The sequence below is a fragment of the Lithobates pipiens genome, unplaced genomic scaffold, assembly GCF_037356315.1.
Source record: "Lithobates pipiens isolate NorthernLeopardFrog02 unplaced genomic scaffold, aLitPip1_a1.2 Scaffold_23, whole genome shotgun sequence".
In the NCBI taxonomy this organism is placed as follows: domain Eukaryota; kingdom Metazoa; phylum Chordata; class Amphibia; order Anura; family Ranidae; genus Lithobates; species Lithobates pipiens.
In genome coordinates, this window is record NW_027507785.1 from 175,279,361 (window position 1) to 175,306,766 (window position 27,406).

General features: G+C 43.6%; 1 protein-coding gene across 1 annotated transcript in view; it reads right to left on the reverse strand.

The window, feature by feature from the left end:
- PLA2G4A (phospholipase A2 group IVA) overlaps positions 1-27,406 on the reverse strand; it is a 387,554-nt gene that overhangs the window by 168,255 nt on the left and 191,893 nt on the right. Inside the window, exons 8-9 of the mRNA XM_077452645.1 lie at positions 15,312-15,456; positions 12,883-13,019 (exon numbers count right to left, since the gene is read on the reverse strand). Coding sequence (XP_077308771.1) covers positions 12,883-13,019; positions 15,312-15,456 — 282 coding nt within the window. The remainder of the gene's footprint in view (positions 1-12,882; positions 13,020-15,311; positions 15,457-27,406) is intronic.

Here is a 27,406-nt window from a genome sequence, read left to right on the forward strand (position 1 = left end):
AATTCTCTATTACTACGGTTATTCACATTGCAAGGGGATTTTCTTAGCTTAGTGAGTGTGGTGAAAATTCAGTTTGCAAAGAATACCCAATTACATAATTTTTTTTTTTTTTTTTGCACGTGATTGGATAATAGAAGTCAGCAGAGCTTCACTTCATTCACTAAGCTAAGGGTGAAATTACATTTGTAAAAGGGAACAGCATATTTGCCACAGTACCCATTTTCCTCTTCCCCCTTCCCTAAACACTTACCCAACACCTGCCATTAATCTGGCTCTGTCCCAACTGCAGCGTTGCTCCTCTCACTTCCTAGTTTCACAGGAGACACTGAGGCCACGGGAGACATAGGCACCTGTTGCAGTCAAACTATAAAGAGGAGGGTACTGGGGGGGTGGATTGGATGGATGTACACAGCCCGGCTCGAGAGCATGCATGTATGGGTGCCTCCTTAACAACTGGCTTGCTGAGGAGGCACCAGGAGGAAAGAGGAGTGGACAGTGCTAGTGGAAGGCTGCCAAAGAGGAGGTAGGAGACCACTCTGTGAAATATCATTGCACAGAGAAGGTAAATACATTTTTTTTATTTTAATACACAAAAATACTTTTTTTTTATAGATATTTAAAGTAGATGTAAACCCAATCACTAAAATCACATTAATAGAATTTCAACATTTTAATGGAGTGAAAATGCTCTTGTTGGGTCTCCCAATTCGTTTGTTGCCGCATGTACTTTCAGTGGAGACTACAGGCAGCAATGCTGACGTTGATTGCGCATGTATGTTCCATTGCTGAATCCATGAGGAAGCCCACCCTAAGCTTGTGAAATATATTCAATCTATATATTTTAGAATATATTTAAACCATTGTGTTTCTCCACATGTTATATCACTCTCGTTTCCCAATTGGTGTTAGGCAGCGCATAGATTAGTATTTTTTTTTTTATTCAACCAGTGGAAATGGAAAAAAAAAAAAAAAAAGACTGGGTGCAGAAAAAAAAAAAAAAAAAAACGCCTGATGCCCAAAACAGCAACTGTAAAAACGTCCAGTGTGCATGAGGCCATATACTGTACATTGTGTTGTAAATACTGTTTGGTGTGCTATTTGTAAATATTATATAAGCCTATCAATAAATATATGGTGTATTGCAGATTGAACTACTACTTTTATCCAACAATCCTCAGATCTAGGTGTGTGTATATGTAAAATCTCTTAGCCCTTGTACACACGGTCGGACATTCTGACAACCAAATCCGTCGGATTTTGTCCGACACTGTTGCATACACACAGTCGGACAAAGTTGTCAGAAAATCCAATTGTACTTAACGTGATGACGTTATTTCGTTAGGACGGAACTACATTCAGGCTAGTAGCCAATAGCTTTGGTCTAGGAATTTGATCTGAGCATGCGTGGCACTTTGTCCGATCGGAATTCTCTACACATGATCGGACAAAGTCCGATCAGATCATGTTGTCGGAAAATGTTATAGCCCAGCTGGAAAACTTGGTCCATCAGATACTCTGACGGAAACAGCCCACACACTGTCGGATTATCCGACAACACGGTCCTATCGGACATTGTCCATTGGAATGTCCGACCGCGTGTACAAGGGCTTATAGTGATTGGAGTGTATTCACATATATACTTTAAGTGGTTATAAACCCTCACATATACCCAGTGAAGTGAATAGCCTCAGATGACACACAGAGATGAAACAAATCTCCCTACCTAAGTTTTATATGTATATCTTCAGCTTTCTAAACTCTTTAGAAAATGTACTTTGTAATGGAGTCCCCCCCCCCCCCCCCCCACACAGGCAAAGTAACAAAGAAACTTGTAGAGCTGTGCTGTGAATAGACAAGTTCTCTGCTTATCTGTCTCCAAGTTACCTCCCCAACACAAATTTCCAGCTGCTTTTATCTCCTGTGACAGAGAACTTGTCAGAAGTTATGCTGATAACAGAGGAACAGAGCAACAGAAAGACACGGGACTTAGGGCTTTGGAGAGAGATAGGTAAACACTACAGCGATACAATGCCTTGAAAAAGTATTCATACTCCTTGAAATTTTCCACAATTTTGTCAGGTTATAACCAAAAATGTAAACTTATTTTATTGGGATTTTATGCGATAGACCAACAAAGTGCTGCACAATTGTGAAGATGAAGGAAAGCGATAAACGGTTTTCAACATTTTTTACAAATAAATGTGAAAAGTGTGGCGTGCATTTGTATTCAGCCCCCGAGTCAATACTTTGTAGAACCACCTTTCACTGAAGTCTTTTTGGGGATGTCTCTACATGCTTTGCACATGTGCAGAGTGACATTTTTGCCCATTCTTTTTTGCAAAATATCTCAAGCTCTGTCAAATTGGGAGGAGAGCGTCTGAACAGCATATTTCAAGTCTTGCCACAGATTCTTAATTGGATTTAGGTCTGGACTTTAACTGGGCCATTCTAACACATGAATGTGCTTTGATCTAAACCATTCCATGGTAGCTCTATGTTTAGGGTCGTTGTCCTGCTGGAAGATGACCCTCTGCCCTAGTCTCAAGTCTTTAGCAGACCAACAGGTTTTCCTCTAAGATTGCCCTGTATTTGACTCCACCTATCTTTTCATCAACTCTGATCAGCCTTCCTGTTCCTGTTGAAGAAAAGCATCCCCAAAACAAGATGCTGCCACCATCGTGTTTCACGGTGGGGATGGTGTGTTCAGGGAGATGTGCAGTGTTAGTTTTCCGCCACACAAGGCCAAAAAGGTAAATCTTCATCTTATTCGAGCAAAGCACCTTCTTCCACATGTTTTGTGTCCCCAAGTCTTCTCGCAAACAGCAAATGGGACTTCTTATGGCTTTCTTTCAACAATGGCTTTTTTCTTGCCACTCTTCCATAAAGGCCAGATTTTGTGGAGTGCACGACTAATAGTTGTCCCATGGACAGATTCTCCCACTTGAGCTGTGGATCTCTGAAGCTCCTCCAGAGTTACATGGGCCTCTTGGCTGCTTCTCCGATTAATGCTCTCATTGCTGGGCCTGTCAGTTTAGGTGGATGGCCATGTCTTGGTAGGTTTTCAGTTGTGCCATACTCTCTGAATGATGGATTGAACAGTGCTCTGTGAGCTGTTAAACTCTTGGGATCATTTTTTATAACCTAACCCTGCTTTAAACTTCTCCACAAAATTATCTCTGACCTGTCTGGTGTGTTTGTTGGCCTTCATAATGCTGTTTGTTCACCAAGGTTCTCTAACAAACCTCTCAGAGCTTCACAGAACAGCTGTATTTATATTAAGATTACCTTACACACAGGTGGATTCCATTTACTAATTAGGTGACTTCTGAAGGCAATTGATTCAATTAGATTTTAGTTATAGGTATTAGAGTAAAGGGGGTGAATACAAATCCACACCACCCTTTTCAGATATGCATTTATAAAAAAAATAAAAAAATTATCATTTCCCTTCTACATCACAATTATGTGCCAGTTTGTGTTTATCTATCACATAAAATCCCAATAAAATATATTTACGTTTTTGATTGCAACATGACAAAATGTGGAAAATTTTAAGGGGTATGAATACTTTAAGGCACTGTATATGCATAGGACAGATTTCATGAATGGGGTTTACATCCACTTTAACCTAGTTTACCATTCCTATGTTTTGTTTGGTGGTCTGTACAATTGAAACATAGGTCAGAATATAAAGCAGGTTCTATGCTGCCTCCAACAGCATACTCTAGCCATAGTTTTTATTAAAATAATCATATGACATAAGGGGCAGATCCTGTAAAAAAGGAGGATCTAGGGCAGCATGATGCATAAATACAGCACAGTGTATAGGGGGTTATAAAAGCTTATTGACTGCAGGCAACAAACACCCTGTCTTTGAAAAGAAAAAAAGTGGAAAGTTCCCCACAGGGCTTTTTAGCAGCAAATAGGAGTCAAATATTTTGTACAAAAAACACAGATTTTATATTTCAAAGGATGGTTAGACACAAAACATATCTAAAATGAATTAAAATAAGAGCTCTGGTATATACAAGGCAAGACGAATTAGGCTAGGAAAGGTTATACATCAAGGGTGATACATTGTTACACTTGGAATTGCACTACCTCAATGGTTATGGTCTTCTTCAGGGGATCCTTACATTTCCAAAAATACATCAAGAGGACAGATTTCAATATTCTAATTGTCATGTAATTTAATATCCAATACAGTCTCATTTATTACGTATACATTGTTTTGTGTTGAATGTATATAATCACAGTGTATTTACCCTTTCCGCTAGGAAAGCTCGCTTAACCAGAGACTTCTTTAAAACCAGATAATCCTCTCAAGTGCAATCCCGGACCCACTGAGAGTCTGTCCATGCCCTCAACCCAAGGTGGCGACCCTGATCTATGAGGCTTACAAGTGATCACATGCTTAACGGCCTCCCAACAGGGAATCAAATTGGTAGGAGCACCAGAAAATTGTAATTATACATAATTAGCATACCCAAGAGGTAAGGGTAGTTTTTTAGGACATTGTGAGAGGGGGAGAATCTTAATGAAAGAAGTCCCCTTCCGTGTGCTGCCAGGGTTGTTTCAATGTTAACCTTGTAAATAATCTAGGTTTTTTCTCCATAGAGGGGGTTGGAACGTTTATATCCAATCCCTATATAAGAGAAACCATGTCACGCTGTACATGGTATATCAATTTCTATTTAGTTGCGATGGTAAATTTTGCATTATTCTCACAAACATCTTAGTATTTGGCATACAACAGGTGATCTGGGTATGGTATAAACAGTAAGGAGTGACACAATGATATTGTGTCAGCAAGATAAAGAGAGGGAATGTGTGTGGTTACTGCTTATGGTGGCCAAATGAGTGTAATCCATTTGAAAAAGATGCATGTCATAAAAGTGAAGTATGGAAAATATATGTATGTTAAATCAAATATATGTTATAGGGTGTGCATGCAAAGATTTCATGCCCAAACCACAAAACAGGCAAACAAAAGTGAAAAATAAAAATAAATAAAACAGGAATGTTAAAAGGTGACAACAACTTACAAGTGTATTGTATTCAATAAGGTTTACAATGAATGAAACAATATATGTGGTGTGATACTAAGGAGAAGAAGGATGCCAGATGAAGGTGAGTATTCCACAGAGTGCCATCGAGTGATTGGATATAAACTTCCCAACTCCTCTATGGAGAAAAAAACCTAGATTATATACCAAGTTAATACTGAAACAACCCCGGCAGCACACGGAGGGGGACTTATTTCATTAAGATTCTCCCCCTCTCACAATGTTCTAAAAAACTACCCTTACCTCTTTGGTATGCCAATTATGTATAATTACAATTTTCAGGTGCTGCTGCCCATTTGATTCCCATTGGGGTCCATTAAACATGTGACCACTTGTAAGCCTCATAGATCGGGGTCGCCTCCTTGAGTTGAGAGCATGGACAGGCTCTCAGTGGGTACAGGATCGCACTTGAGAGGATTATCTGGTTTTAAAGAAGTCTCTGGTTAAGGAGCTTTCCTGGCGGAAAGGGTAAATACACGGATTACATAAATTCAACACAAAACAATGCATACGTAACACACGAGACTGTATTGGAAAAAATAAAATTACATGACAATTAAGACAGGGATGTCCACTCTCCCCCCTTCTGTTTGCGGTTGCCATTGAAACCCTAGCTATAGCTATCCGAATGAACCCTGACATTCGGGGGGTGGTTTGTGGGGACCAGATTCATAAATGTGCATTATATGCAGATGATCTCCTTCTGTATATTACCTCTCCCCTAATTTCTTTACCAATGATCTACAAAGTGTTAGGTAAGTTTAGTGAGATTTCTGGACTTAGAGTAAACATGCATAAATCGATGGCATTGAATATTAACATTCCACCGGAGAGTAAACATGCATAAATCGATGGCATTGAATATTAACATTCCACCGGACCGCCTTCTGCAGCTTGTTAGAAACTTTGACTTTGTCTGGGCGCCCAAAGAGATCTCTTATCTGGGGATCAAACTGACTCCTAACATCAAAGACCTTTTTAATGCAAATTATCCCCCTATGCTATCCAACTGCAGAAGAGATCTGGATCAATGGTCGAGATGTGGTCTATCCTGGCTGGGTAGGGTGCATGCTGTCAAAATGACGCTCCTTCCCCGTTCTCTGTACTTATTTCGGTCTCTTCCCATCCCGGTCCGAAAGCAGTTCCTCAACAAATTACAATCTGAGATCATTCGCTTTGTCTGGGGGAAAAAGGGTTACCGATGCCCATCTAGAATTTTGCTTCGCTTGAAATCTCAAGGAGGGTTGGGTCTCCCAGATCTTTGGAGCTATTATCTAGCAGCACAATTGTCGTAAATTTCTCTAATCTTCTCCAAAGGCTCAAAACCGGATTGGCTTTCAATGGAAAGGAAAGCCGTCCCCCTTCACACGATCGACTTCCTTCTTTGGTGTGATCCGAAAGTGCGACCAGCCATTATGTCTCCTACACTATCCCACTCTGTAGCGCTTTGCTCGAAGATATTTAAACGTAACACTTTGACCTCTCCATTGAAACCGCTGGCCCACCTATTTCACAATGCAAATTTCCCGCCGGGGTGTTAAATATTCAGGCTTTCAAATGGTGGACTGACAAAAGGCTATACCGCATAGGCCACTTCCTTTCTCCTGTGGGTCCCCTGTCCCTTTCCCACTGTAGAAAGAAACTGGCAATGCCAGATACGGAATTATTCAGATTCTCCCAAATATCTCATTTTTTAAAATCCATTTGGTCTGATGAACAGACACCCCCCTCCATCACACCTTACGAACAATGGTGTGTTAATACTTCAGACCAGAAAGGCGGCATCTCTCTGATTTACACGGCCCTCCTGACGAGTGTGGGAAAGCCGACGTACGCTCAGGCCTGGGAGGAAGACACGGGAAGTTCATGGTCCCTGACCGAGTGGTTCCAGGCATCTACACGTTCATTCAAAGGTATTTGTAATATTTCATTAATAGAAGCCAGCTTAAAAATTGTATTTCGTTGGTATTATGTCCCCGCTAGATTGGCACAGATTTACCCTGGTACTTCACCCCTATGCTTTAGGGGCTGCGAGTTGGAGGGCACTATGATGCATATTTGGTGGACCTGCCCGCACATCCGTTCATTTTGGCAGAAAATCTTCCGCACTATCAGCATAGTATCCAATACCACTGCACATCCTAACCCAAATGTAGCTCTCCTTAACCAATACATCCCCAACTTATCCAAACATCAACAGAAACTTGCCTTCTTTATCTTATTGGGAGCTAAAACTATGATAGCGAAAGCCTGGAAGAAGCCTGCGGTCTCCTTCCAGTGTTGTAGAAGGAAAATCTCTTGGATTATGTCGCAGGAACACCTAGTGGCTAAATTGCATGATAAGGTAGAGAGTTTTTATGCCACCTGGGATCCCTGGGCTACCTATTGCCACTTTCCCCTTAGACCTGGTATGTAGTTTTGACTCTGGATCCACAAGTCCTACCCTCTCTGTCTCTATCCTCCTTTTCGCTCTTTCCTTACCCACGTTTTCTTCTTTTGAGAGGTGTTCGTACCTCCCTCTCTATATATTCTACAAAACCTGTTATAGCAACCACGCACACTAGGTGGCAAGAGGTAGGTTGGGGGGTTAAGGGGTTACAGTCCGACCTCCTACCTCTCTGTACTTGTTAAATAGTTTGTCTACCTCTGATTCAGATGCCCGGGAAACCCGTTGTGTGGACAAACTTTTCCAGAGGGGGGTGGGTTTGGTTGATGGTTCGGGGGTGATCCCTGGGATTTCTAGGCTCTCACACAGTTAGCTCCCATTGGGGTGGGGGAGCCTGGACTCTCGGGGGTCGCCCTGGGGCCTTATACTAGATCCCCCGTTTTTTACTCTTGCTATTATACTTTTTGTTTTCTGGGTCGGGTTGTTCTGAGCTGGACAGGTTTCACCTGGCAGATCAGACCACAATGCGGTGTTCATTAATACATTATGTTATCCTCAGTGTTTGGCTGATTCACTGTGTTCTGTATGTTTAAATAGCATTTACTTCACTTGTTTGGAGATACATGTGTTCCGGTTGACTTTTTGTTATATGATTCTTTATTATACTTGAGTCATTGCTCTTCTGTTTAACTATGAAAATACAATAAAATATTCTTAAAGTAAAAAAAAAAAAAAAAAAAAAAAAATTGCATGACAATTAGAATATTGAAATCTGTGCTCTTGATGTATTTATAGAAATGTAAGGACCCCCTGAAGAAGACCATAACCTTTGAGGTCAAAATGCATTGGGGCATTTCCATACATTGGATAGTGCAATTCCTAGTGTAACAATGTATCACCCTTGATGTATAACATTTCATAGCCTAATTCGTCTCGCCTTGTATATACCAGAGCTCATATTTAATTTTTTTTTTATATATACGTTTTGTCTAAACATCCTTTGAAATAAAAAAAAAAAAAAATCAGTGATTTTTTTACAATATATTTGACCCCTATTTGCTGCTAAAAAGCCCTGTGGGGAACTTTCCACTTTTTTCTTTTCAAAGACTTCAATTGGGTTGTGCAGCCCTCTCAGGCTCTCATACATGTGTCACTCTATGATCTAGTACAAACACCCTGTCTTTACTACCCCCAAGGAAAATACCACAAGATATCCATTTATACATGGTCATGACCAGCATTGCTGAACTAGGAAAAAAATGAGTTAGGAAACGATAACTCATTTCCTGTGAAGCCTTCCAGCGCAGCATCTGAGAGATGGGGCTACTCCCACAGGAAACACAATGTCCACCATTATAAAAAGACTGCACATACCTGCATGCCTCAGTAATATCAAAGTACCGACGGAACAGGTGATTAGCATGCTTTTCCGCTGAACTCCGATCATTTCCCCTTTTCTGCTTTTTTTTTGGGAGGGAATGAGTGCTGCCCCGGAAGACTTCCCAGAAAAGGAGTTACCAGGTACCTAACTCTGTTTTCTCAAGTTGTCTTCCAGGTCAGCATCTGAGAGGACGTAGCAAGGAATACTTACTGGGGGGGGGGGGGGGGGTGGTCCACCGCCTGAAGCACTTTCCTACTGAACGTTTGATCTTGGCTGGACAGGTTGATGCGATAGTGCCGAAGGTCTTGAAGCTCGACCATGTCGCTGCCCTGCAGATCTGCTCCGGTGTAGCTCTAGGTTTTTCTGCAAAGCAGGAGGCCCATGCTCTGGTAGAGTGGGCTGCAATTCCCTCTGGCAGATGTAGGTTTTGGGACTGGTATGCCAGTGTGATGCCCATTTTGATCCATCTCACTATACAGATATTTGAAGCTTGAAGACCTCTGTTTTTCCCTGAGTGTAGGACAAGATGATGAGGAATTCCACCAGTTTTTGGTCCTTTCTATATAGATGTAAGAAGAATCCTTAAAGCCTATTTTGTCATATTTCACTTTTGCTGATATGAAGGTTAGCGGGATGGGAGGGTATTATAATGCTCGGAGAACTGTGAAATGCTGAGGGGACTTTTGGTAGGAAGGCTTGGTCAGGCAAGAAGATTATGTTGTCTAGCAGTATCGTACAGTATGGTTCCAGGATTGACAGTGCCTGAACCTCGCTGACTCTTCTTGCTGATACCAATTACCACCATTTTTAGTGTTAATGTTTCGTCTGAGCATTCGTCTATAGGCTCAAAGGGAGTGGATGGGAACCCCTTCAATACTGTGGATAGGCCCCATGAGGGGAATTTCTTAGTACTTGTAGGTTTTGATTATTAAACCAAGAAGAGAAATCGCTTTATGAGCGTATCGTCCGCTAGCCTTACATCAAGGAAGGAGGATAGGGCTGCCACTTGTACCTTTAAAGGTGCGGTGCGATATATTCCTATCTGCACCCACTTGTGGAAAGTCGAAGATGATTGGAATAATTGCCCCTCCCCCCGCCCTCCTTTTTCCGAGCACCAAGCTACAAACCTTTTCCTATATCGCCTGTGTGACTTTCATTCTACTGGCTAAGATGATTTTCACCATTTGTCTGACAGGCCTTTGTTTTGTAACATTATCATTTCAGGAACCAGGCTGAAAGCTTTATTATCTGGATGTTCGGGTGCTGGATTGGCCTCTGCGTTAGTAGTTCTGGCTTGTATGACAATAGGAGGTGCGGCTGGCTCCTCATGTTCATTAAATGTTTGTACAATGCTCTATGTGGCCAGTAGGGGGCAACCAGGATAACCGTGGCCTAGATTTTTTGGATAACCCTGGGGAGTAGGATCGTTGGAAGGAATGCATACCCTAGTGGGAATGACCAGTCTTGTGCCAGGGCATTCACCCCCCCCCCCCCCCCATGCACCCATCTCCTGGGGAGAGGGTGAAGAATCTCAGGACCTCGTTGTTGTGTCTTGACGTGAATAGGTCTATCCAAGGTGTCCCCCAGATCTGAGCGACCTATGTCCGTGTGCCTTACCTGGTTTCAGCTTAGGTTACCCGCTAGGATGTTCTCTGACCCTCTCAGGTGTATGGCAAATATTGAGCAAGTTTGCTTCCACCCCCTTCAGGATAGTGTCTGCTGTAGACATAAGTCAAGGGGATCTGGTTCCCCCCACATCTGTTTATGTATGCTACAGTTGTAGCATTGTCAGTTTGTATTTGGATATGTCTGTCCTTGATCACGGAATTGTTACCGAGGACTCCATGGAGTGTGGATTCCCCTCCGACTCAGCCAGGATGAGGTTCTGCAACGGTTTTGTGTGCAGTTGTGATAAAAATATCAAATAATGTTGAAAGGATGGACAATGAAACAAATGAGTGTCCAATTAAACGAAATGTCCCATCGTGCTCTAAAACAAATTTGAAACAATGTCCATAATAGGTAAAGTGAAGACACCTAGATGTTCCATCAGATTCCAGAGATAAGGACCAAGTGACGACTAAATCTCACAGAGATAGTAAATGAGGGTCCTTACCGGATCAGATGGACTCCCTTGTGAGCGGAGTCAACAGTGCAGGCAGACACAACCCTCTGCGGGGATGGATCTTCGATGACATAAGCTCAGCTGACAGCTACCGGAAATGAATGCGAGAACACCAGCAGAAAGAGGTGGTACGTGAACGTGCTGGTATACACATACTGTTTTGTCGCGAATTTGTGCAGGGCAAAAGGTCACCAATGTTAAGCATTGCAGATACAGCGTCAAAACGCCCATAGAAACGCTCGTTGTCACGCTAAACGCTCGAATCGAGCGTTTCCATTAGTTTCTATGGGAATGAAAACGCCCAAATCAGCACGATTCGCGCGACAAAAAAGGGTCCGGAACTTGTTTGAGCTTCAGGCGTAGGGCTTCAGGCGACTTGGAGTGGAGATGTGAACCATCTCCATTGAGAATAATGTATTTTTTCCCCTCCAGCGTTTTGTAGCTTCAGGCGTAGGGCTACAAAACGCTCAGGTGTGAATGGGGTCTGAGGGTCTTCCTTTTCATCCTCCGAGTCTGAATACAAGCCTATGTCGGAGTCAGAGGACAAGCTTGCCAATTACTTTTCTTGGTCAGATTTGTCAGACCGTTCTCCGCTAGTGGACGAGGTGGCTGCATGACTGGTGGAAGGTTTACTGTCAAGAGTTTCTTTGGTTGGGGTTTGAAAGTTTTTAATTTGCTGTGCGCAAGGGGTTAAACGTGTCCCACATTTTTTTGAACCTTGACATGAGTTCTTTAAAACACCCCTGTGATTGTTTTACCACCAGCTTGCAAAGACAGTTTTGGCATAGCGGTTTCATCCAATCTGACGCTAGTTTGTGGCCGCATGAAGCACATTTTACTGCTGGACCTGGACTTTTTTTTCCTTCTGGGGCTTTTGTCTGTGGAGTGAGAAGGATGCGGTGCACTGCATACCACTATATAGCCTAAGAGCAATAGTGGTTATTAAAGGGGTTGTAAAGGTAAATGTTTTTTTCACCTTAATGCATTCTATGCATTAAGGTGAAAGCACATCTGACAGTGCCAGTGCCCCCAGCCCCCAGGTTTTACTTACCTCACCCCTCGAAAGTCCCGCGCCCGCCCCGACTTCCTCTTCACCATTCAGCCTGGCTGCTGATTGGCTGGAGTGGATGGATTGAAGGCAGCGCAGCCACTGGCTCGCGCTGCTGTCAATCACATCCAATGATGCGGCACCCCGGGGGGCGGGGCCATGTGATACAGCGAGCGGCTATAGCCACCGGCTGTATCACGGGAGCACGCCCGCAGGTGCTTCTCACCATGTGAGGGAGCTCGCATGAACGTGAGAAGTACCTGCGGGAAGAAGCAGAGACAGCCGCCGAGGGACCCCAGAAGAGCAGGTTCGGGGCCACTCTGTGCAAAACGAGCTGCACAGTGGAGGTAAGTATAACATGTTTGTTATTTTAAGAAAAAAAATAATTACTTTACAATCCCTTTAAGTGCAGAGGTGACCTGTGCATGCTTTGGCTTACCTTGGAGCTTTCTTGGCTTGCAGGATCTGCATGACAGTGTGATGCAGCTTCCGACATGGTTAGCCCACCGAGTCCGTCAGGTGCACTTTTTTTAGCTCCCTGCCCCGGCCCCACCCCCAGCCGTCCTGTTAGAGTTATGGGTGGACCCATACCTCTACGTATGACTCCATTCAGTGTGTCCCGATTGCCAAACTGACTGGAAGTGCCATTTTGGCTGCTAGGTGCCCTGGTTTTCTTGTTTTTCCATGTGCAGGTTTCCCCCAAAAAGATACCGCCTGCGGCACCGCATGACCAGATGCCCCACCCTCCTCCCACAGTAAACACAATCTCTCAGATGCTGCCCTAGAAGACGACTTGAGATAACATGTAATATTATACCAAAACACATATGCATATATTTTTTAAATATAATAATGATAAAAGAACATGCAATTTACCATGTAGATCCAGACAATCCAGCAATGTACGTTATACAGTCTAAAACCCCTGATTCAAACAGAGCTTTCATGACTCCAGAGAAGCCAACCATTGCACGGAATCCACCTCCAGAGCCTAAAACTGCAATGACAGGTACCTAAAAGATAATAACATTTGCCTCAAAACCCCAAAAATACAAAGCATCATGGAGATTACTGTTTACCATATTTTTGACCATTCACATTACATTTTCTGCTGGCTATACACAAGGACAAATTTCTTGCACAAATATAGGGTCTCACTTTGTGTAATACATGAACAATTTTATATGCTTCTCAATTTTCACTTCAGCAAATAAAGTTAAAGTGGTCCTTTCCCATCTTTCACAAAAAAAAAAAAAAAAAAAAAAAATCACATTAGCATTCAGCTCTGTATGCTGATATGAAATCATCTTACATTCATTAGTTAAATCAGTTGTAAAGTGTTAATGTTTTTTCCTAAAATAATACTGATCTGCCCTGTGCACTAGTATTGCACAGAGCGGCCCCAAACCTCCACTTCTTGGATTCCCTTCCGGCGCTCTTGGCTCCTCTTCTGCTGTGTGCTACACATATGGGCACGCTCCTTAGCCCTGCTAAGTGAGTCCATATACACATACAGCATGGCTCAGCCCCACCTCCTGCTCCTTCCTCACAGGATTTGATTTAAAGCAACAGGAGCCAATGGGTGCCTTTGTGTCCTGTGAAGAGATGAAAAAAGCCTAGTGCCACTGCAAACAGGTACAGTGCTGGATCGAGACAGGGCTCAGGTAAGTATATAACGTGGTGTGGCGACGCATACTACAACTGTGACATTCTACTTTAAGGCATTAAGGTAAAGAATTGTTTTTCTTTTGTATCACTTCAAAAAAAACGTTTTGCTCTTACTTAGGTTGCAGACTAAAAGTTCTAGACAGTTTCAAAAAGTAAAGGGAAATGAATTGATCTGCCTTCAGTGAAAATTGTAAAGAATAAAAAGCATGGCCATTTTATGTGCAAAGAAAATAAATGAATAGAGACAAACTAACAGTTCCAAACAGTGCCTCAAAGGCAGTCATATTGAGATCATCCATTGTGCACTGAACATTGGATGTACATTCTGAATCAAGACAGGCCATTTCTAGAGAGGGAAATTCACATTAGGAAAAGTACCATTAGGTTTATTTAGTGGAACATGCATTTCATGAAAGTCAGACGATCCACCCAATATATCTATAGTTATATACTATTTAGGTAGTCCACTGTAGCCAATTCAGAATGCTTTAGGGGAGACTATAACCACTCACAATATTTTATACTCTGCAACTTCCCCTATTGTTTAAAAGACTCCACAATTCATAAAAAAATGAGTGGGGGTGAGGATCATAAGGCTCTGTTACAAGAACATTGAGAGAAAGGAGGTCTTGAACAGTGTTATGGCAACAGCTCTGCCTCATAGAAAACTACATTTCCATAAAGTAAATTGTAACAGTTTAGGTTTAACAGCTTAAATTCCTTTTTTTAATCAAAATGGTCAATATATCTAAAAGTATTATTTTGGGTGCACAAATTTTATTTCTTGGGGACACAGACTTTTCTAGGTTTTGGGGTCTCCAGGGGTGAGATTAGATATACCCACCACAGTTGCTTCAAGCCCCAGGGTGGGCCTAGTCACCTTTCAGTTGTTCCCATTTGTTTTTTTTTGTATTCTCCATAGCAAAAAAAAAATAAAAAATCAACAGGGAAAGTGCTGCAATGACAGCGGCAGAGCAACTCAACATTTGAGTTCTCTACAAACATAAGAAATATTTTTTCTGTTTTTGGAAGTTGATGAGTAATTAAACTGTCTATCAGTTTGGGTAGGGTAGACTGAGTCTTTAATCATCTTTTTCTAGTGCAGTGTACATAAAAATGGAGATGAGGAATATGAAACCAGACCAATCTCATTAATACAGTTACCGCCAGTAACCCGATTAATCTTTGGCCATGCATTATACAATTTTCTAGTCCAACTTTCCTTTAGATTTACCAAAACCATATAATATGGAGATCAAACCTAAATGCTTTCAAATTCTATGCAATCAGGCAGGCCCTTGCACTACATAGTTGAAGGTAAACCAAAGGCAAATTGAAAAGGAAATTGTATAATGTATGGCCAGCTACATTTTTTAAAACAACTAATTTCTGTTCAAAATGAGAACTTGAATTTCATGGGATGACCGGTAATTTTATTTTTTGTGTTGCACCATATTTCTGTTATAAGCATTTTGCAGCAACCTAAAGAAAAACCAGATGGGAAGCCATGGGAATTGAAGCTTTATAAATTTAGTAAAATTACTGTAGAACCAGTTAGTAAACATTTTAAAAAGCAAAAACACAGCACAGGTAAAAGGCTACAACCTAAAAAAACAAAAAACAAAAAACAAACATACATCTCTTGAAGCTGAATGCAGGTCTTTGCTTTTTTCAGGTCCCAAAAGTTTCTTAATTCCATTGATGACCGTGTTCTTTCTTTTTTGTCGGTAAAGTTTTTCTTGATCACACAAAGCCATGCTAAATCGCAGATCAGTGGATGAGCTTATGGGGGAAAATATATACAGTGTTGACATGGCCAATATACAAGTACAAATTAATCAATTTAAGTTTAGGCCTTTTTTGTTGCTATTACTACAAAGTTCTAAATCAGGCTAAAATTAGTAAGAATTTGTTATAAGAATTACAGACATTATCGCGATAGGAAAAAAGCATGGACTCGCTTGTGGCCCTTTTCACAGGGGCACCTCCGCTATGTGGAATCCCCTTGCTCAGTGGGGATTGGCGGATGACAGGTCTGTGTTCGCTCCGCTATGCAGAGCGGACAGGACACAGTCCCTCTCTCCTCAATGGGGCAATCAGATGGAAACGGGCCACCTATGATCCAATCCGCCAGGAAGCCAAATGTTGGAGTTTGAAGTGTCTTGGCCGCTGGAAATATGGCGGAGCCGGGTTCCTATTCCTATTTAGCCGCCAGGTCGCTCAGAGCTGGCGGCTAAATAGGAATAGGAACCTGGCTCCGCCATATTTCCAGCGGCCAAGACACTTCAATCTCCAACATTCAGCTTCTAGAAAATGACAAAGCTGTGCAGACAACAAAGGCTCCATTAGTTGATTGGCTTCTTCCGGCTGCTCTCCTATCACTGCCTTTCATTATTGGGCAAGCCAGTGACGCCAATCGTTGCTGGGTAGCTGTGGTGTCAGTCAGCTAGGTCATTGGCGCCATTATTTCCTGACTCCTTCTAGGCTGCCTGACCATGAAGTAGTGTGCTCAGGGCTTGCTTGTCACCTAGCATCAGCTGAAAGCGGACAAGGCAAACCCAAGTAGTCTGTAAAGGAATTGGCTTCCTTTTGACTGGCAAATTGACTTTTAAGCAAGTGAGCTTTAAACGTACTAATAACCTCTGTGCCAGAGAATTGGTGGTACGGCGCTGAGCGGAGAGTGGTGCACGGGAGGTAGAGATTGTACTAGCCCCATCTTGTGGAAGATATAGGACCAGACAAACAGCTTATTAACGTGAAAGTCCATTCAAATTTTTTTTTCGCCTGCTGTGACCCTCTGTAACGGGGGGTCATATTGAGTCGTACGGAGCCAACTTATATGTGTGATGGTTGGCGAGAGCACGTTTGCACTTGGAGAATTTTTGATTTTGGAATTCAGTTATTTATTGCAAACTCATCACGGGTGGTCGGTCAACCATATGGTCACTATTTATCATTATTAATTTATTCACATATGGACACTATGTATCATTATTAATTTAATTTATTCACATTTACTTGTCATTTCATTCCATTTTTAATTATTCATTTATATTATTTCTATTAATATTGATTTGTGCTTTAATTGATTTTAGTTCATCTCTCATGTATTTATTTATTCGTTTATTTTTTATGAGATGGTCATCAATTTTTGTCACCTATGATGGGTATTTATTTCAGCACCTTGTGTGATTTATTTTTGATGTGACAACTGGAAATATTCAGTTGTATCTTATATTTGATTGCCATTGGTTGGGCTTGCACATATATGCATATGCATATATATTTTTTACAGGCGGTTTATTTTTGATGTGACAACTGGAGATATTCAGTTGTATTTTACACTTGACTGATATTTTTTTGGGTTCACACTTATATTTACATATAGTTTGTACAGGTTAGCGCAATTCCTTTTTTTCTTACATCCATATACCCTATATACTCGAGTATAAGCCGAGATTTTCAGCCTCTTTTTTGAGGCTGAAAGTGCCCCCCTCGGCTTATACTCGAGTCATCACTGTCTGCCTGCTCGATCAGCGTGTCGAGCAGACAGACAGCGGACATTCTACCCTTCAAACGCCGCGCCTCCGCCTTCGCCTGTGATAGGCGGAACACTGAATTTCCCAGCAGCCTGTGTTCCGCCTATCACGGACATCGTCTCATCCTCGTACTACGGACGAGGATGAGACGATGTCCGTGATAGGCGGAACACAGGCTGCTGGGAAATTCAGTGTTCCGCCTATCACAGGCGAAGGCGGAGGCGCGGCTTTTGAATTTTAGAATGGCCGCCGAGGCGCCGACGAAGAGCGGCGATCCTGGCAAGGCACGGGACGGAGGCAAGGCAAGGCACGGCACGGGACGGGACGGAGGCAAGGCACGACACGGGACGGAGGCAAGGCACGGCACGGGACGGAGGCAAGGAGGCAAGGCACGGCACGGGACGGAGGCAAGGAGGCAAGGCACGGGACGGAGGCTCGGGACACAGGTAGGCTGGACACACACACACACACACACATGGACACACACACACAGGGATGGATGGATGGATGGAGACACACACACACAGGGATGGATGGATGGAGACACACACACACAGGGATGGATGGATGGATGGAGACACACACACACAGGGATGGATGGATGGATGGACACACACACACAGGGATGGATGGATGGATGGACACACACACACACAGGGATGGATGGATGGATGGACACACACACACACACAGGGATGGATGGATGGATGGACACACACACACAGGGATGGATGGACGGACACACAGGAATGGACGGAGACACAGGGATGGACGGACACACAGGGATGGACGGACACACACACAGGGATGGACAGGCATGTCTCACCCTCGGCTTATACACGAGTCAATAAGTTTGCCAGTTTTTTTGGGGGTAAATTGGGGGCCTCGGCTTATATTCGGGTCGGCCTATACTCGAGTATATACGGTAATTGCCTCAGATTTTTAAATCCATTAAAAAAGCAGCAACACAGAGCAGCACACTCCCCCACAACAGCACAATCAGGGTATATGAGACCCCTATCGACCACCTAACAAACTTTCTATAGGTACAGTGTACACTTTTGTTTTAGAACATTAGCATTGTAATAGTAATACAAAAGATAGTTATTTTTGACAAACCAATATAAACGGTCTTAAAAAAAAAAATAGGATTTTTGTACTCACCGTAAAATCCTTTTCTCTGTAATTCACCGACCGACACAGCTTCGCTCTGTAACTAAATGGGTTGTTTAGCCTGCCATTAGGAGAACTAGGCAAAATTGTTACACAATACACAGAACTTTCAGTCCCGCCCCAGGGGGCGGACCCTCTGCTAAGCAACCCTCTCCACTGCTCCCAGCAGACTCAGTACGTCAATGAGCAGTATAACAGAGAAAAGGAGGGATGGGTGCTGTGTCGGTCGGTGAATTACAGAGAAAAGGATTTTACGGTGAGTACAAAAATCCTATTTTATCTTATATTCACCGACCGACACAGCTCCTCTCTGTAACTAAATGGGACGTCCCCAAGCAGTGCCAAACGAGGGGTGGGAAAAACAGCATTAAAACTTCATCCACCATGGCAAGTGGGAACTAGTGGAACTAAACCCACAAAAAAACAACAGCAGTGTACAGAAAAAAAACACCACCACAACCGGGTATTCTCAACAGGAGAAATCCCAACACCGCAACCTATTTGCGGAAGTAATGCAACAGTGCATTAACAAACAGTACTGCTTATCAAAAAAAACAGGATAAAAAAAAACAGGAAAAAAAGCTCAATTGCAGCTACACGGCCACCTGCAAAACTTTTCGGCCAAAACAGGCATCAGCCGATGCACTGACGTCTACCTTGTAGAACTTGGTAAACGTATGGCGAGACGACAAGGTCGCCGCCTTACACACCTGAGCGACAGACGCTTGGTGTCGGAAGGCCCAGGATGTTTCAATTGCTCTCGCAGAGTGGGCCGTGACTGGAAAGGGGGGCACCTGCCCCATCAAGGCGTAGGCTTGGACAACAATCTGTCAGATCCACCTGGAAATGGTGGCCAACGAGACCGCCATGCCTTTCTTTGGACCAGCCACCAAAACAAAACAGTGAGTCTGACTTCCGAAAGGGAGCCGTGGCAGACAAGTACACCTTCAGAGCTCTAACCACATCAAGAGCATGAAGGGCCACCTCCTTGGGGTGCTTCGGCTTAGGACACAACGATGGTAAAACAATGTCCTCATTGATATGAAAAGCCAAAAAAAAGCAGACGCAACACCACCTTATCCTTGTGGATGACCAGATAAGGCGACATGCAGGACAAGGCCGCCAATTCCGAAACCCTCGGGGCCGATGTGATGGCCACTAGAAAGACCACCTTCTGTGAAAGAATCTCCCTGATAGTCTCAAACGGTGGCTTCTGAAGCGCCGACAACACCAGGTTCAAATCCCACGGAGGTAACGATGGACGCACCGGAGGGACTACATGTCATACCCCCTGAACAAAAAGGTACTCAATAATGAGTGAGACGCCAGGGGTCGCTGAAAAAAAAGACAGCCAGGGCTGAAATTTGCCCCTTAAATGGTGCTCAACGCCAATTTCTGGTCTACTCCTTACTAAAGAAACAGCAGGATCCTGGATATAGAAAGGAGCGCCGATGCCACCCTTTCTCCTCATACATGGAGATGTAGGCCTTCCAGGTACGATGATATATCTTCCGTGAAGAAGATTTCCACGCCCTCAGCATAGTTGGAATCACCGAGTCCGACTGTCCCCCGGTTCCTCAGCACCTGGCTCTCAATAGCCATGCCGATAAAGCCAGCGATAGTAAAGCAGGGTAGAAAGATTGGACCTTGAGATAGGAGGTCCTCTCACAGCGGCAGTCGCCAGGGACCATCTGCCACCAGACGCACCAGGTCCGCGTACCAGTGCCGCTGAGGCCAATCTGGGGCAACCAGGATTATTAGAATCCCCTCGGCTTCCACTCTGCGAAGCAGACGTGGCAACAGTTTTAGCGGAGGAAAGGCGTAGATCAGCTGGTACTGATCCCACGGAGCCACCAGCACGTCTGACGCGTCCGCCCATGGATCTCTTGTCCTGGACACAAATCTCGGCACCTTCCAATTAAGATGGGAGGCCAATTGATCCACATCTGGCGTGCCCCATTTTAGGCACAGCAGCCTGAATATCTCTGGATGCAACGCCCACTCTCCTGGGTCCAGCATCTGCCGACTCAGATAGTCCGACTGACAATTTTTCGCCCCCGGATGTAAATGGCCGACAAAGCCGGAACGTGTCGCTCTGCCCACCAAAGTATGTAAGCGCCCTCCCGAGCAGCGGCTGAGCTTCTTGTTCCCCCTTGGTGATTTATGTATGCCACAGCCGTGGCGTTGTCTGACTGTATCCTGGTCAGACGGCCTTGAAGAACTGTCGACCATGTGTGGAGGCACAGCCTGATCGCCCTCAATTCTAGCAGGTTGATCAGCAACTTGGATTCGTCCACTGACCAGAGGCTCCGAGCCAACTGAATCCCCATCACTCCACCCCAGCCTGAAAGACTAGCATCCGTAGTGATCACTGTCCATTTTAGGGGAAGGAATGATTCACCAGGGACCTCAACCCCCAGATCAGGGAGTCCCTGACTGGCTGGCTCACCTGGATCTGCCGATCCAGGGACAACAGAGATTTGTCCCATTTTGTCAAGATCTCCTTCTGCAGGACTTCTGCAGCTTGACCGCAGATCTGAGAGTCTGCAACTTGTCCAAGGGAGGAAAGACCCTCGCTACCCTGGAGTCCAATAGCAAGCCTAGGTACTCCAGACGCTGAGTCGGCACAATCACCAACTTCTTTAGGTTCAACAGCCACCCAATTTGTCGCAGTGTCTGCATGGTGATTGCCACATCCTCCTCTAATTCTGAGGTGGAAGATGCTCTCAGGAGGAGATCGTCCAGGTAACCCACGATTGCGATCCCACGTTGCCTCAGCAACGCCAATACTGGAGCCAGAACTTTGGTAAAGACTTGGGGGGATGATGCCAGGCCAAAAGGAAGAGCCACAAACTGGTAGTTGGCTTCCCCGACTGCCAAACGCAGACATTTTTGATGCCAAAGGCATATGGGTATGTGCAGGTATGCATCCTGGATGTCCAAGGACACCAGGTAGTCCCCTTGATGGAGTGCAGCGACTACTGAGCGAACTGATTCCATTCTGAACCTCTGCACTTTTACAAAGTGATTGAGGGCTTTCAAGTCCAAGATCGGACGTACCCCTTCCTTCTTGGAAACCACAAACAGATTTGCGTAGAACCCCTGGAAGCGTTCCGATTTCGGAACTGGTACAATCACCCCCTGATTCAGCAAGTCCCTTACCGCCCCTAACAGGGCCTCCCGGTGAACCGGGGACACGGGTATGCTGGAGGGGAAGAATCCGTTTGGCAGCCAAGATAGAAACTATCTTGTAGCCTGTGGAAATCAGATCGCAGACCCATTGGTCGGATAACCAGGAGGTCCACCGGGCTGCAAACTCCTGAAGACGACCCCCCCCACCCGAGACATGAGTGGGGGCAAACCTTCATACGGTAGCACTCTTGGTCGCAGGCTTGTGGTTCCAGGGACGCTTCTGACCGTCTGTGGGCGTCCTGTTGGGCTGGGGGCATTTTGCCGAAGCACCAGGCAGACGAACAAGCCGCTTGTGAGTGGAAAAAGAGGGCCCTTGCCTGCGGCGTGGCTCCTTAGCCTTCCTGGCCTGTGGGAGTAGAGTACTCTTACCACCAGTGGCATTTTTAATAAGGTCATCCAACGAGGCTCCAAAGAGCCACTCTCCAAGGAAGGGAAGATCCGTCAGGGCTTTCTTGGATGCCTGGTCAGCAGATCAGCATTTTAGCCAAATTAGGCACCTTAGCTGACACTGAAGCCTTGGATAACAGAGGGAGAGTATTCAGGGCAAATGTACTTGAGGCCTTGCACTAGTTGGTCTGCTAGCTCCACGCAGACAGGGGAGGTATTCTGTTCTCCCAATTCGCAGTGCAAAAGTTTTGCCCACACAGTCAGTGACTGCGACACCAGTGCAGATGCCAGTACAGGTCGCACGGCTGACCCCACAACCGTAAACAAGGAACGAGCCACCGCCTCGGCCTTCCTGTCCAAGGGATCCTTGAATGCAGGAGTCCCCTCAACCGGGATTGTGGTTACTTTATTTGCGAAAAGAAAAGGCAGTAACACCCCAATAAAGGGTCAGAGGGCGCTGATCACCCCTAGTGTATAAAAAACAAAGAAAAAGAATATCCCCTAAATGGGGTTTTTTGACAGCATGTATTACCTGTAATAGCTATTGGGTATATAAAGTAGAAATAACTACTGACATATAACAGATGGTTTGTTGTACAAATATTTATTAATAAAAAAAAAAGAGGATTGAACAGGTGACACAGTGGTCAAGGACTGAGCTCCACTTTGTGAATAAAATGTATAATAGTACATATACGGACAGAACTTGATTGTATCACATAAGCCCTTATATATATCTGTATATACAGTAAAAAATAGATAATAGCCCTTTACGCGTTTCGACCCTCTCAGGGGTCTTCTTCAGAAGGTTTTATCTATTATAAAAGAGAAGACAAACATAAATATATATCCATACATTGTACATTGTAGTATACTAGAAATAATCTGCTGTAAGCAGAGTATATATCTAATATTATATAATTATATGATTAACTATCAATTAGTATACATCACAGGTAAATACCTATATTATCCACAGGGGAGATCCTCTTTAAAAGACAACAGTAAACTCCACCACTTCTCTCATGTCCTTTGTAGATGTGCCCAGACTTGTGTAGCTGGAATTAGTCGCTGTGCCCTACCATCAATGGAGGGCAGGGAAACGGAGTCCAAAATACGGGATGGCTTACAAGGGATCACATCCCTAATTTCACCTCCAATATATAATATGGAGGGGAATATAGGCGTAGGCAGCCAGAGGTCAAAAGGGGACACCCTACAGTGGGATAAAATATAAAAAAGAGTTTAAAAATATATGTATATAGAAAATGTGCTGATTAGGTGCTGCCCACTCTATAAAGAGAGACAGGGGCTCCACCCGGATGGTGTGTAAAAGAAAGGGAAACAGGGAAATTTATACGTAAGTGTTGAAAGTGAAATGTGCTGATCAATATACGGTGATGCATAGAGGTGAGAGATAAACAGTTAGTGAAAAAAGCTTATAAGGGTGAATACTTGGTGAAAAACAAAAATAGAAACCATAATCAGAAAAATAAAGACACAGTCCACCACATGCAAGATTCAGCACAAGCCAAAAAGTGACTTAAGTGAGTATAAAAGTAAAACTATATGTATATACCTATATGTAGCTTCAAGTGAATACACGTTTGTTAACAAAGCCCGGAAGGGCTGTGTTGTGAGATGAGTAAACGGGGGCTTGCAAGCTTTACAAGACACCCCCTCACAGTCTTATATTATCGTAAGATACAAGAAGCTTTTGTCTGAAAATAAATAAGAAATAATACTAACAGTGAGCTCCAACAGACAAAACTATACAAGAAACTAAAGATAAAAGTGCCAGTGAGAGCGAACCAGTAGCTTACCCTTAACACAAGATCAGTACAGCTAAATGTCCTGTCGCAAGCCGAATAGATTGCCTGTTCATAGGGGTGGGGTATAAATACCCTGTACCTAATTTGCCCAGCTGAATCAATTGTAGTCCCCATCAGTGGGTCCCGCCCGTCTGTCCGTCTGCCTACTCTGGTCGCCATATTGGCCGACCGGATGTGGTCCCCCGGCGTTCCGGAAGTGACCATCCCAAGATGGCGGAAAGGTACACAGCTTCGTCGCACCGGCGTGACGTCGGCACGTCACGTCCCACGTGCAGATTGCGCGTGCACAGTGAGGCGCCGCGTCCGAGGCTGTCCCGGAATGCCGCCGGCCAGATATGTTGTCCCAGGGAAGCGGGTGGTACCTCCCCGCTCACCCCCCGGGAATGTCGGGGAGGGGCATGCGCACGCATATGCCGATCCCCTCTTCTGGCCGGGAAGCCATGCCGAAGGAGTCCGCCATACAGGCGACGGCGAACAAGTACATCAATAGCGCCATCTAGAGGAAGGAAAAGAGAGATGTGTCCGGATATTCTATCATCAAATATAAAAACATTTTAAATAAAATAACAATATGTCAAATAAAGCGAAAACATTTAATAGTTAGTATATATTACAGGTAATCTGAGTATACATGAGAAAAACATCTGCTTACTGGTGTATTGATAAATATAACAAACTAGTTGTTAGGTAGTAAGATCTTATACAAATACTACATTTTTATATCAAAATTAGAATAGATATAAAGATAATAAAAATAAATATAATAAGTATACATAACTTAGTGAATGGTCGATGAGGGACCCACGCATATATGTGTAGTGAGTTATATGTCCACTCTTAGGGGCTACAGAGGGAATTTGGAGCAGAGAACGAATCAAAAGGATAAAAAGTAAAGCTTAAACATCTGAATATTTGAGATCTTTTATTTTATCTCATTTTATTTTAATTAAATTTTGAAAAAAAATATTTTTTTTTTAAATTCAATTATTTATTTTAAAGGAAAAGGGGACATGTGGTGGACCCACATTCTATTATTGTGTCTTACCTGAAGTAAATCCCTTCAGGAATGGGGCGAATGAGATAGCTTCATTCAAACCTGGGGGGATCGTAGCGTTGAGTCTAAAAATCCATCTCAGTTCGTGTTGGAGAAGGAACTTGTTTCAATCTCCTCCTCGATTCGGAATATGTATACGATCGAGTGCAACGAAGGAGATTTTGGGCATCTTGCAATTGTGTACAGTGACCACATGTCGTTCGAGGGGTAGATAATAATTGCCGATCTCCATATTGTAAATATGTTTAGCTATCCTTTTGTGCAGTTCTAACTTCGTTTTCCCCACGTAGTATGCCCCACATTCACACTCCATAAAGTATACGACCCCCCCGAGTCTGACAATTAACAAAGTGGGACGGGCGAAAAGATTTTGTCTCGTTTGATGTACCTACAAGAGGAGCAGTGCCCACAAGGCAAAGAACCCAAGACTGAGCAGTGTCCTGCTCGTTTTGCTTCATCTCTGTATTCACTTTGTACCAATTTATCATAAAAGGAAGTGGCACGTCTATAAGCAATTGAAGGATGTTTGGAAACAAGTTTCCCAATTTTTTGGTCATCTTTTAGAATAGACCAGTGTTTCTGGATAATGTTGCGAATCGAGGCATGTTGTCTGGAAAACCGAAGGATGATCCTGGTTATGTGAGAGCTCTCACATAACCAGGATCATCCTTCGGTTTTCCAGACAACATGCCTCGATTCGCAACATTATCCAGAAACACTGGTCTATTCTAAAAGATGACCAAAAAATTGGGAAACTTGTTTCCAAACATCCTTCAATTGCTTATAGACGTGCCACTTACTTTTATGATAAATTGGTACAAAGTGAATACAGAGATGAAGCAAAACGAGCAGGACACTGCTCAGTCTTGGGTTCTTTGCCTTGTGGGCACTGCTCCTCTTGTAGGTACATCAAACGAGACAAAATCTTTTGCCTTCCCAACGGTCGAACTTTTCGCCTGTCCCACTTTGTTAATTGTCAGACTCGGGGGGTCGTATACTTCATGGAGTGTGAATGTGGGGAAAACGAAGTTAGAACTGCACAAAAGGATAGCTAAACATATTTACAATATGGAGATCGGCAATTATTATCTACCCCTCGGACGACATGTGGTCACTGTACACAATTACAAGATGCCCAAAATCTCCTTCGTTGCACTCGATCGTATACATATTCCGAATCGAGGAGGAGATTGAAACAAGTTCCTTCTCCAACACGAACAGAGATGGATTTTTAGACTCAACGCTACGATCCCCCCAGGTTTGAATGAAGCTATCTCATTCGCCCCATTCCTGAAGGGATTTACTTCAGGTAAGACACAATAATAGAATGTGGGTCCACCACATGTCCCCTTTTCCTTTAATAATTGAATAAAAAAAAAAAAAAAAAAAATTATCAAAATTTAATTAAAATAAAATGAGATAAAATAAAAGATCTCAAATATTCAGATGTTTAAGCTTTACTTTTTATCCTTTTGATTCGTTCTCTGCTCCAAATTCCCTCTGTAGCCCCTAAGAGTGGACATATAACTCACTACACATATGCGTGGGTCCCTCATCGACCATTCACTAAGTTATGTATACTTATTATATTTATTTTTATTATCTTTATATCTATTCTAATTTTGATATAAAAATGTAGTATTTGTATAAGATCTTACTACCTAACAACTAGTTTGTTATATTTATCAATACACCAGTAAGCAGATGTTTTTCTCATGTATACTCAGATTACCTGTAATATATACTAACTATTAAATGTTTTCGCTTTATTTGACATATTGTTATTTTATTTAAAATGTTTTTATATTTGATGATAGAATATCCGGACACATCTCTCTTTTCCTTCCTCTAGATGGCGCTATTGATGTACTTGTTCGCCGTCGCCTGTAGGGCGGACTCCTTCGGCATGGCTTCCCGGCCAGAAGAGGGGATCGGCATATGCGTGCGCATGCCCCTCCCCGACATTCCCGGGGGGTGAGCGGGGAGGTACCACCCGCTTCCCTGGGACAACATATCTGGCCGGCGGCATTCCGGGACAACCTCGGACGCGGCGCCTCACTGTGCACGCGCAATCTGCGCGTGCGACCTGACGTGCCGACGTCACGCCGGTGCGACGAAGCTGTGTACCTTTCCGCCATCTTGGGAAGGTCACTTCCGGAATGCCGGGGGGGACCACATCCGGTCGGCCAATATGGCGACCAGAGTAGGCAGACGGACAGACGGGCGGGACCCACTGATGGGGACTACAATTGATTCAGCTGGGCAAATTAGGTACAGGGTATTTATACCCCACCCCTATGAACAGACATTCTATTCCGCTCGCGACAGGACATTAGCTGTACTGATCTTGTGTTAAGGGTAAGCTACTGGTTCGCTCTCACTGGCACTTTTATCTTTAGTTTCTTGTATAGTTTTGTCTGTTGGAGCTCACTGTTAGTATTATTTCTTATTTATTTGCAGACAAAAGCTTCTTATATCTTACAATAATATAAGACTGTGAGGGGGTGTCTTGTAAAGCTTGCAAGCCCCCGTTTACTCATCTCACAACACAGCCC